General features: G+C 36.9%; 1 protein-coding gene across 7 annotated transcripts in view; it reads left to right on the top strand.

The window, feature by feature from the left end:
* GALC (galactosylceramidase) overlaps positions 1-11,932 on the top strand; it is a 63,107-nt gene extending 51,175 nt beyond the window's left edge. For 6 of the 7 annotated variants that reach the window (XM_033417947.2, XM_033417999.2, XM_004262307.3 and 3 more), the window contains 3 exons: positions 295-458; positions 1,890-1,966; positions 7,539-8,213. In XM_033417947.2, the coding sequence (XP_033273838.1) occupies positions 295-458; positions 1,890-1,966; positions 7,539-7,685 (388 nt within the window). In that variant the 3' untranslated portion in view covers positions 7,686-8,213. Of the gene's footprint in view, positions 1-294; positions 459-1,889; positions 1,967-7,538; positions 8,214-10,130 lie in introns of those variants that run through there. The other variant, XR_004480369.2, reaches the window with a different exon arrangement.
* The last annotated feature ends 639 nt before the right edge of the window (positions 11,933-12,571 follow it).

Here is a 12,571-nt window from a genome sequence, read left to right as displayed (position 1 = left end):
CTTAGAATGAGAAGTTATTTTATTATAGAAAGACAGGAAATATATTCTTAAGAAGCTTGAAAACAGTAAATATTATTTTCCAACAGTAAGTCATTAAAAGAGGCAATGAAATGACTTGACTTCCATCATGTAAAACTTGAAACCATCATCAATGAAGCCCATCCCTGGTATAAGTGTGGACTTAGCAAATCACATACCTTGATTAGAAGTTTGGAAGCATGTGACTGTGAAAAGAGCCATTTGTGCTACATTTGAAATGACATAATTAAAAGCACTAACACTTTGATTTTGCAGGTCCAATTTGACTATAAAGTGTGATGTGTACCTAGAGACCCCTGAGAAGGGAGGTGTGTTCATTGCTGGAAGAGTGAATAAAGGTGGCATTTTGATTAGAAGTGCCAGGGGAGTTTTCTTCTGGATTTTTGCAAATGGAACCTACAGAGTTACAGGTGATCTAGGTAAGTGGCTTCTTCTATAGCACATGGTTACTATATGATATGTTGCTGTATCTGTCTGTTACTTATGGTAGTAATGAAGGAGCTTTATACCTCATCGTGTTCGAACATCTAATTGAGAAGAGATTCAACACGTGTAAGCAAACGCCAAACGATTCAGAATTATAGTGTTAATTAGTACAGACAGAGGCAGCTCAGTGAAAGAGAAAATTGTTCAAAGCTTATCGGCTATTGTAGAGTTGAGCTAGGCTGTCAGAGTAGGATTACCAGAGATTGGGGTGTGGTGGTAGTAGTAGGGAGAGAATACTCAGGAAACACTATAACTAAAAGCAAGACTATAAGAATGTTGCTGGTGTGCTTATGGAAATACAAAAGGAAGGATTGATTTGTTTAAGATGGAGAATTCCTATTTCTTAATTTAGTCAATAATTTGAAAACAGCTGGACTTTTCTCATTCATCTTAACAGTCCTTGTCTTATGTAGAATAGTATTTTATCCAGAATAGGTGCTTAGAATCCGTTCAAGTTGAATCCCATCCTCTTCACCTTGGTTTGGGTCCTCCAAGTGGTTTGGGTCCAACACCGCTCTGTTGAAACTAGACCTTATTGGTGGTGACTCTTCTTGATTCATAGTCTCTTGACTTTCATCCTGCATTAATAAAAAATCTTTTCTCCTACAGTTTGTTCCCCTATGCCTCTTCCTAAGGTGAAAAGGGCTCCAATAATAAAATAAAAATTAAAGAGGGAGTGGGTAATGAGGACATTAGAATAGGAATTGCATAATCATAGCATGACTGATCTGGAAGGTACCTTGCATTTTCCAATCCAAAAGAGAGTGCCAGAGAAGTTAATTGCTTTATCCAAGGTCTCAAAATGAGTTAGTGGCAGAATTGGAACTAGGGATTTAAATCTCTGACTTCAGTCCCCACTGCTCTGTGTCTTAAACTGCACACTGGACATCTCATCCTGGCTTTCTCTCAGGCATTCAAATATAATACGTTCAAAAATTAGCTTATTATTTTCTCTCTAATTCTCAGTGAGTGCTATTACCATGTAACCAGGTACACTAGCTGGAAATCTTATGGTAGGTTTTGACTCTTCCTCCTTATCCTTCATATTCAGTCCAATCAGGTGTACATGCAGACCTGAACTATACACGCTAGTGCGTCTTTGTACCATGCTTGGTTTGTAAGTTTATTTTGCTCGTTCTCTTGTGAGCTCACATATGGCTCAGAGTAGGATCTCTCTGCATGCTGGATGGATGCCTGAATGAAGGATGTTTTGTTTTAAATCAATTGTAGGTGTGGAAATGTCGATCTTTATTAAGGCTGACTTTACTACATACAAATGCGCCTAAGAACCCCCACTGAGTTATGGGATTCTGTGATTTAGATTCTAAAAATACATCAACTGGGATAATCTCTTTGTGTTACAGCTGGATGGATCATATATACTTCAGGACATGCTGACGTTACAGCAAAAAAATGGTATACACTCACTTTAACTATTAATGTAAGTATTGCTGATCAGAATGCCTGAGGTAAAAATATTCTTTTCTTGTGCTTTTCTAACGGTTTCTGTTATCAAAAGGGGAAAGTACGATAAATAGTGGAAAATAGGCAGAGAGTCTGCCGTGATACCAGCAAACCACCAGTCCCTGGGATGATAGTGTGTGTCTGGGTAAACCCACGCGAGAACCATCAGCAGCTGACTTTATCACCCCCAGTATTTTGTTTTGTTTTGTTTTGTTTTTGTTTTTTAAACTCAGGAGTAATTGGCAGAATCAATAATTGAACTATTTTTTTTTCAAGTTTTCTTAAACCAAGATTCTTATTGGAGCTAATAGGTATAAGCAAAGTCACATAAATTTATTTTTTGATGGTTAAGAATGATTTGGTTTTCAGCTATAAGCACACTTTTTTAGAAGTTAGTTTCCATGACTCTTTGTCAGAGATGATACCAGATTGACGGTAGTATGGAAATCTAAAAATATTTGTCAAAATTATTGGTTGATCGTGAGTTATTGATTGACATGCTTCCACGGGATGCCGTGTAGAGAAGTTCTTCTGTATAATATACTGCTCTCTGCCAACAGTCCTGTCATAATTTTCTTTAGGTTACAATAGAGATAAAAAATGGAATTCAAATAACTTTTTGAACTTGTTCTCTTCTCTTACTCAACCACCAAAAGTGACAGTACTAATTTTTCTGGCAGTAACAATATTTACTGAAAATCCAGTTTGGGTGTGATACAGTTTATATAACTAAAACCACACTCGATGGGCGTAACCTCGTTCCTAGTTCTTCCCTTTTGCAGTGAACTGAGGCAGTAAGGGCTGGCTTACTTGCAGATAGAGGGGAGGCATCTTTTATGTGCCTTTGGTGTGAGGTGGTTCCTGCTGGAACAAATAACAGTACACATGTGCTGTTATTTGTTTAGGCAGATACTAGGTCTTGGAATTGGATTTTAAATTTTAACAGATCCTGCCCCTATTGCTAGCCAAACTATATCAATTTTTATAGCAGTTATAATAATATTTGATATTACTGATTTTAAAGATTTTTTTCAAATTAATAGACATGATTTTTATTTCCTTGATAATTAGGGAGGTTGCACATCTTACTATGTTTATTGGCTGTTTGTGTTTTTTCTTCTCTGAAGTTACCCATTCACACTCTTTCCTCATTTTTCTATTGTGTTGTCTTTTTCTGATGGATTTGTATGAATTTATTATATATTCTGGGTAGTAACTCGTCTGTTATATGTGTCACAAATATTTGCTTCTATTCTGTCACATGTATTTCAATTTGCTTATGGTATATTTCGTGAATAGAAGTTTTAAACTTTGCTACTGTCATATATTTCACTTTTTTTCATTGCTTTTATGTTTTATTTAAGAAGGGCTTCCCCTTTCTCAAGGTCAGGAACATTTTTTCCCCAAAACCAAATAAAGTTTAGGATTTTTAAAAATGTTTAAGTCTTTAATCCATCTGGAATGTATTTGTGGTTCATAAGGAGAAGAGCCCAACATAATTTTTTAAAAACAAGTGGATAGCCGTCATATTTAGTACATAGACTGTCCTTTTGCCCATGATTTAAAAGCCATGTTTTCGACATAACAAATCATCATGTGTACATAGGCTTATTTCTGAGCTTTTTTTCTGTTTAATTGCTTTGTTTGTTATTATCCAACATCTCACCTTTAATTGTGTTTACTTTCTAAAATCTTTGGTTACATGGTTTACTTCCTTCAGAGTTCCTTCCTGACCACTTTCTATAAGATAGCACCCCGTCTCACTCTCTGCCCCTCTTCTCTTCCTTAATTTTTCACTGAAGCTCTTGTTACATGTTCTGTTGATCGCTGTGTGTTTGTCCTGCTCCGTTCACTAAAACCAAGCTCCTTTAATGACGGGCGTCTGTTTTATTCATTGCTGGCTCTCTGGCACCTAGAAAAGTGCCTGGTGCACACACAGTCAGAGCAAGAACCCTTGTAGAATGAATGAGTGGATATCTGGTGAGGCAAGTTCCTCATTATTTCTTTTTAAAAATTACTTTTGCTATTTCAATAGTATATTTACTCTTCTATTTGAATTTTTAAAACATCTTTTCAATTCCATGAAAAATGCTACTAGTATTACTCTGAATTTATACATCAATTTGGGCAAAAGTAATATATTCTTTTAGAATAATGTGTTTCCAGGGACTTCCTTGGCGGTCCGGTGGTTAAGACTTCGCCTTCCAATGTTGGGGGTATGGGTTCGATCCCTGTTTGGGAAGCTGGGATCCATATGCCTTGTGGCCAAAAGGCCAAAAAACATGATAGAAGCAACACTGTAACAAATTCAGTAAAGACTTTTTTTCTAAAAAAAAAGAATAGTGTGTTTCCCCATTCAAGAACATGGTAACAAGAACATGCTGCGTCTCACCATTTATTAAGATCTCCCGCTGTGTCCTTCAGTTTTATTTTTATAGTTCTTCCACATTACTTGTTAGGCTTATTTTTAGTAATTTTATGAATTTTTTGAAATTTTGAATAGGATTTAAAAAGGTAAATTTCCTGAATTTTATTAGATATTTTGCGTACATGTTTAAAAAAAAAGGGCTTATCAAAAACACCTGCCTCCTTCCTCACTGCTGTTCCTGCCGCCTCACCCCATTCTGTGTTCTGCTCCTCTGACACAGCCACTTTGAACTATTTCAGCTGTTTTCTTCTGGTATGTCTTTTATATAATGTGATTTACTACTTTTAGAAGTTAGCTCCAGTCTTGCTACTGGGATGGGCGGGGATATTGCTGACTTACACCTGCTCCACCCCCTACCCCATTATTTCTTGTTCCACCAACTCTGGGCACATAATCCAGAGCGGTCTCTGAGGCGCCCATCATCACATCAAACCTGTTTTAATTCTTCACAGGCCACTTATCTCTTAGGTATCATGTGTGTTTGTGTGTCTCCTTCTACTAGAATGTAAGCTGTATAAGAGCAGGGACCTTGTTTTTCTTGTTCGTCCTAAACCCCCAGTGACTTAAGCAACATTTGACATATAAATATTTGTCGCATACATGAAAAACAAAACAAAACAACATCTTTTATGATGTTCATTTTCCAAATTACTGCTAATATGAGGATTTTATGATTTTGAAATTGGCCATTTTTGAATTCTTCTCAGCACACATCAGATGCTTTATCTTAGCGCTGTTGCATGGGGGTTAGAACGATAAACTTTGAAGTCTATTAATAGTCACTTGCAGATATTTTATGTTGCTCCGCTTCTGTTTTACCATCATAATCTCATGAAGACACACCCTTATGCAGATTGAATGGTATCATATATAAATATATATATATATATGAAAGTTTGTTACAGTACCCAATATATGGTGAGCACTTTAATGAGTCAAGTTAATATTCTTAGGAGTAGGTGTGTTAGGAACCAGACAGGTCAGCATTCATATTTCCTTACTGATATATGCTGAGACTTCCAGGAAGTTATTTCATGTTTTTGAGCCTCTGTTTCCTTATCTGTAAAATGGAGGTAGGCTCTGTAGGTTGTTTTAGAGTTAGATATTTTTTATTTTTCACTCGACACATTTTTATTAAGCATCTGTTACATGCACTGTTCTAAGTACTGGGGATACAGCAGTGAACAAGACAGACAAGGTTCCAGCTCTCTCAGAGCCTGTATTCTTCTAGGACAGGGATTATTAAACTTTTTTTTTCTTTAAAGAGCCAAAGAGTAAATATTTTAGGCTTTGTGAGCCCTTTGGTCTACATTGCAGTTGTTCAGCTCTGCTTTTGTAGTGAGAAAGGAGCCGTAGACTATAGGTAGATGAATGGGTGTGCCTGTGTGCCAATAACATTTAATTTATAAAAATAGGTGGCTGGCCTGTGGGCCACGGTTGGCTCACTCCTGCTCCAAATAAACAAATAAATAAAATTATGAAGGAAAAATGAGATAATGAGTTAAAGTAGCTTCCCTGCCAGATTCTCTAGATAGAGAGGTCAGGGAAGGCCTCTTGAAGTGGGTGATGTTTGAGCTGAGAGCTGAGTGGTGGGAAGAGCAGTCTGAGCACAGGGCACTGCTGTGACTGGTCTTGTGTGACGAGCTGCCAGAGGATAGGTTGGCTGACACCCAGGGGGCGAGGGGCAGGGGGAGGATGAGCTTTAGTGCTGAATATAATTTGTGTACATAAGCTCCTTGGCTCAGTGTTAATATTCACTATCCCCTATGTGGCAGAAGATGTTCAGTAAGCACTTCCAGAGCTGAAGGTAGCTGTGCAGGTGTGTAGTAGCAGAAATGTGTGTGGCTCTGAACGTGGAGTTGGGTAACTCAAATTCAAGTCCTAGCGTTGCTGGTAAATCTGTGACTTTGATTTTTAGTCTCATTAAGTCACCGTGTCTCCATGCATAAAATAAAATAAGTAAATGAAGGCCCATTCCAGTATAATTTTATGACTTCAGAGCAGATTTTATTTTGATCCTTGGCCTAGTGCTTTGGATCTTTTGCTCTTCACTCTTTGAAATTAGCTAGTTTTAAATGTAGCTGGAATGAGTGTGCTGTGGATATATGCTCATAAGCATGCTATAATAATGATAATAAGAGCTGTGTGCCAGCCACTTAGCTAAGTAGGAATGGCAGCTGTCTGAGGAGGACATTATTTTTATCTTTCTCTGTCAGTGACTAGGAAGTTGTTCCTGTGGATATTTCTCTCCTTCCATCCACTCAACCCCCTGTCTCTCCCCAGTCATCAGTTTAACTGATGGTTACTGTTTTTCTAACTTAAGTGTAGGCTCTTGATATAACTTTGAAGTGGTATTCTGCACATGAGGATAAAGCAATAAAACGAAGGTTAATTACTCCTCTCCCAGCTGGGCTGAGGCTCCTTAATGAAGACCTTAGATGAACATTTTGAGGGACTTCCCTGGTGGCGCAATGTTTAAGACTCTGCGCTCCCAGCGCAGGGGGCCTGGCTTCGATCCCTGGTCAGGGAACTGGATCCCACGTGCATGCCGCAACTAAGAGTTCGCATGCCAGAACTAAGGAGCTGGCGAGCTGCAACTAAGGAGCAGGTGAGCCACAACTAACACCTGGTGCAACCAAATGAATGAATGAATGAATAAATAAATAAATAAGAAAAGCCTTTAAAATAAATAAATAAATAAAACATTTTGACCCCAGCAGTCCTGTCTGAAGAGCTGGTGGCTGTAAGCTCTCAGTACAATGCATGTACATGCCACTATGTGTAAATGACAAATGGTTTTTTATTTTATCTAAAATTTTATCATAATGTTATGAAAAGTGTTACATTTCTGCAAGTTTTACAGCATTTTGGTGGAGTACAAGGAAATATTGAGGTATTCTTGTACCTTGGAAACTGTTTATATAAATAGATAAGAATTTCCTTTGAGAAAATTTTTTCTGTATTTCAAACTTTTGCTCAAACTTGTGGAATCATTTTGCTGTGGTAAATCTTCAGTGAGAAGGATATTTGTTGCACTAAGTAGGTGGGCCATCCATTAAGAAACAGACTTCAGAGGATCAGCTTCACGTGTCTTTAAGGGATGTGTTTCTCCCCATTCCAGGGTGGTTTCTCTTCTGGCACGCTGAATGGCAAGCCTCTCTGGAAAAACGTCTCTGTGAACTTCCCGAAGAATGGCTGGGCCGCGATTGGAACTCACTCCTTTGAATTTGCACAGTTTGACAACTTTCGTGTGGAAGCCATACACTAATACTCACAGAGTGCCATAGAACACTCTCTGGATTTTCTTTCTTTTTGGTTTTGGTTCAGAGCCATTTCTGGTTTTGATGGATCAATATAGGAGCCTTTTGGAAGCTACAAAAAATGGAGAGTAAATGAGGAGAAAAATATATTTTTGCTTGACCATCTTGAAGATTTTTTTTTTTAGAATTCCAAGGGGAAACAGATGAATCTTTAATATAACCCGATACGTCCCGTACATAGGGCACTAGGTACGTTGGTCAAATCCTGCAGAGTGGTTTGGGTGTTCAGACCTCGAAGCCTTGTGTTAATGCTGACGTAGCTCTCGTCATCTTATTTGCACATGATCATGCAGATGGCAAGGACTTGATCATCACTGTGATGTATCTATTCATGCTGACTGTGTGTCTAGTGAGCTGGTGTCCTCGTCGTGGGTAATGCTGCCGTAACAGGAAGCTGAAGAACACTGGAAATACTGCTTTTTTTGTTGTTGTTCGTATTACCTTTATTTCATTTTTATTAAAACAAATTTTTTAAACATCTTTATTGGAGTATAATTGCTTTACAATGGTGTGTTTCTGCTTTATAACAAAGTGAATCAGTTATACATATACATATGTTCCCATATCTCTTCCCTCTTGCGTCTCCCTCCCACCCTCCCTATCCCACCCCTTTAGGTGGTCACAAAGCACCGAGCTGATCTCCCTGTGCTATGCGGCTGCTTCCCACTAGCTATCTGTTTTACATTTGGTAGTGTATATATGTCCGTGCCACTCTCTCACTTTGTCCCAGCTTACCCTTCCCCCTCCCCGTATCCTCAAGTCCATTCTCTAGTAGGTCTGCGTCTTTATTCCTGTCTTACCCCTAGGTTCTTCATGACCTTTTTTTTTTTTTAGATTCCATATATATGTGTTAGCATACGGTATTTGTTTTTCTCTTTCTGACTTACTTCACTCTGTATGACAAACTCTAGGTCCATCCACCTCACTACAAATAACTCAATTTCGTTCCTTTTTGTGGCTGAGTAATATTCCATTGTATATATGTGCCACATCTTCTTTATCCATTTATCTGTCGATGGACACTTAGGTGGCTTCCATGTCCTGGCTATTGTAAATAGAGCTGCAATGAACATTGTGGTACATGACTCTTTTTGAATTATGGTTTTACAGGGTATATGCCCAGTAGTGGGATTGCTGGGTGGTATGGTAGTTCTAATTTTAGTTTTTTAAGGAACCTCCATACTGTTCTCCATAGTGGCTGTATCAATTTACATTCCCACCAACAGTGCAAGAGGGTTCCCTTTTCTCCACACCCTCTCCAGCATTTATTGTTTGTAGATTTTTTTGATGATAGCCATTCTGACCAGTGTGAGATGATGTCTCAATGTAGTTTTGATTTGCATTTCTCTAATGATTAGTGATGTTGAGCATTCTTTCATGTGTTTGTTGGCCATCTGTATATCTTCTTTGGAGATATGTCTATTTAGGTCTTCTGCCCATTTTTGGATTGAGTTGTTTGTGTTTTGGATATTGAGCTGCATGAGCTGCTTGTAAATTTTGGAGATTAATCCTTGGTCAGTTGCTTCATTTGCAAATATTTTCTCCCATTCTGAGGGTTGTCTTTTCATCTTGTTTATGGTTTCCTTTGCTGTGCAGAAGCTTTTAAGTTTCATTAGGTCCCATTTGTTTATTTTTGTTTTTATTTCCATTTCTCTAGGAGGTGGGTCAAAAAGGATCTTGCTGTGATGTATGTCATAGAGTGTTCTGCCTATGTTTTCCTCTAAGAGTTTGATAGTGTCTGGCCTTACATTTAGGTCTTTAATCCATTTTGAGTTTATTTTTGTGTATGGTGTTAGGGAGTGTTCTAATTTCATTCGTTTACATGTAGCTGTCCAGTTTTCCCAGCACCACTTATTGAAGAGGCTGTCTTTTCTCCATTGTATATTTTTGCCTCCTTTATCGAAGATAAGGTGACCGTGTGTGCGTGGGTTTATCTCTGGGCTTTCTGTCCTGTTCCATTGATCTATATTTCTGTTTTTGTGCTAGTACCATACTGTCTTGATTACTGTAGCTTTGTAGTATAGTCTGAAGTTGGGGAGCCTGATTCTTCCATCTCCGTTTTTCTTTCTCAAGACTGCTTTGGCTATTCGGGGTCTTTGTGTTTCCATACAAATTGTGAAATTTGGAAATTCTGCTTCTTGAAAACCACTTCAGCATGTTATGCTTACACTCTAAAAAGTATTTTTTTCTTTTCCTTTTTAAGATGAGGCTTTTGAACTATAGATATATGGAGTGGGATGATTTGAAGAATGCCCCATTAATAAACTACCTCTAACACTATTTCTACAGTAATAAATATTAGCAGATTAATTGGGTTATCTGCATTTTTTAATTCTCTTGGGTCCGACTTTTAGTCTCGTGACCCTTATAACTCTCTGTGATCATTTTCCCAGGTGACTGGAAGGAGGAAGAAAACCCTATATAGCCAATGCTGTGAGTGGGTCCAAAGGTAAAATTGTAGCAATTTTCTTGTGTTTCATTTCATTGTGCCTTTCATTGTCTGTCTTCTCTTGTGGCACTGGTGACAGACTAAAATAACTAGTGAATACTTTTATCTCCTCGTGCCTGGAAGAAAAGGAACACCTATCTACTTTATAGAATTGGATCATCCTCTAATATTTTGTGTGGTTAGAAGCATTTCTTTTGTTAAAGTACAAATATATTTAGGTATAGGTGAGCATATTTCTAATGCAGTATAATTTATGTCTAATCATTAGTGTACCTCCTAGAAGCAAATCAATCATTCATGTGGATAAAGTAAATTCGGGAATTTTTTATAATGAAAGTTTAAAACTATTGAACTAATTCTACAATTTTGGAATTTGTAGTGATTTAATGTAGGCTAAACTGATATGAAGTTTTGTATTACTATTGGAGACAAGAAGCTAAATATTAGAGTAAATCAGATTACAGAGAAAATATAAAAATTAAAACCAAGTCTAAGTGATTTCCAGTTTAGGTCCCTACATATTTTTTAAAATTAACTTTCTTGAGGTATAACTTACATACAATAAAATGTTCCCATTTTAAGTTTACAGTTCAGTGAGTCTTGATAAATGGATATAACCAAGATATTGAACATTTCCATCACTCCAGAAAGTTCTCTTGTATACCTGTGCAGGCATTTCCCCTCATCCCCACCCCGATCCCAGGCAACCATCAATCTGATTTCTATTACTGTTGATAAGTTTTCTTTGTTCCAAAACATAAAAGTGGCATCATACACTTTGTACCCTTTTATGAATGTTTTCTTTTACTCAGCATAAAGTGTTTGAGATTTGTTTATGTGCTGTGTATATCAAAGGTTTGCTCCTAATTTCAAAGAGTACTCCATTGAAGGGGTATACCACGATTTATCCCCCCAGTTTTTGGTATTACAAATAAAGCTGTTGTGAACATTTGTGTACAAGTCTTTGTGTGGACATATGTTTTCATTTTTTCTGGGTAAATACCAAGGAGTGAAATTGCTTCATCTTTTGGGGAAGTGTATGTTTAACTTTATAAGAAACTATCAAAACTGTTTTCCAAAATAATTGTATGATTTTACACTCCCATTAGAAATGTTTGAGAGTTTCCATTGTTCTACATTCTTGACAATGCTTCCTATTGTTATTCTTTCTAATTTTAACCCTTTCTTGTGAGTTTGTAGTAGGTGCATTAGCTACTGGGCATCTTTTCAAGGACTTATTTCTCATTCATGTATTTTTTTTGTGAAATGTTTGTTCATATCTTTTGCTCATTTAAAAAATGTGGTACTCTGTCTTATTGAGTTGTAAGAGCTCTTTATACATTCCAGGTGCAATTTTTCTTTTAAATCAGATATGTATTTTGTCAATTTTCTCCAAGTCTATATCTTTTGAGGAGTACAAAATTTTAATTTGGAAGTCCAATTTATCATGTTTTCCTTTTATGGTAGGTGTTTTTTTGGTGTCCTAAGAAATCTTTGTATGCTCCAAGTTCACAAGGGTTTTCTCTTTTGTCTTCTAGAAGTGTAATATATTTAGCTTTTACATTCAGGTCTGTGATCCACTTTGCGTTATTTTTGTACATGATGAGAGGTGAGGATTGAGGTTCATTTTTTTCTATATGGATATTCAATTTTTTCCAGCATCATTTGTTGAAAAGACCTTCCTTTGTCAAAAATCAATTGACCACATATGTGTACAACCAATAATAAACTCCCTATTCTGTTCTACTGATCTGTGTGTCTGTCCTTAGGCAAATACCACATTGTCTTCATTACTGTAGCTTTATAGTAAATTTTGAACTCAGTTTAAATCCCCCAACTTTGTTCTTCAGAATTGTTTTGGATAATTTAGGTCCTTTACACTTACATAAATTTTAGACTCATTCCTGCAAAGGCCTTTTTGGAATTTTGATTGGGATCACACTGAAAGTACAGATGGGGAGAATGGATATCTTAATAATATTGACCCTTCAATCCATGAGCATGTTCCATCTCCATGTTTTTAGGCTTTCTGTAATATCTCTCAGCAATTTCTGTAGTTTTCAGTGTACAGGTCTTACACATATTTTATTAGATTTATCCTTAAATATTTTATTTTTTGATGCTATTGTAAATGGTGTTTTCTCATTTTATTTTTCAGTTCTTTGTTTTGCATACATCAAAATACAGTTGATTTTCTTTTGTCAACCTGCAGTCCTACTGCATTTCTAAATTCACTTATTTTAGTAGCATTAAAAAAAATCCTTAGAATTTTCTGCATATAAGATAATATCATCTGTGGATACAGATAATTTTACTTGTTCCTTTCTGAAACATATAGGTGTTGTTTCGGGGGGCTCTGAAGAGCCCAGTCCTTTATGTCTCAGT

Source organism: Orcinus orca, chromosome 2, assembly GCF_937001465.1.
Source record: "Orcinus orca chromosome 2, mOrcOrc1.1, whole genome shotgun sequence".
Lineage (NCBI taxonomy): Eukaryota > Metazoa > Chordata > Mammalia > Artiodactyla > Delphinidae > Orcinus > Orcinus orca.
This window is presented reverse-complemented; position numbering and strand designations above follow the sequence as displayed.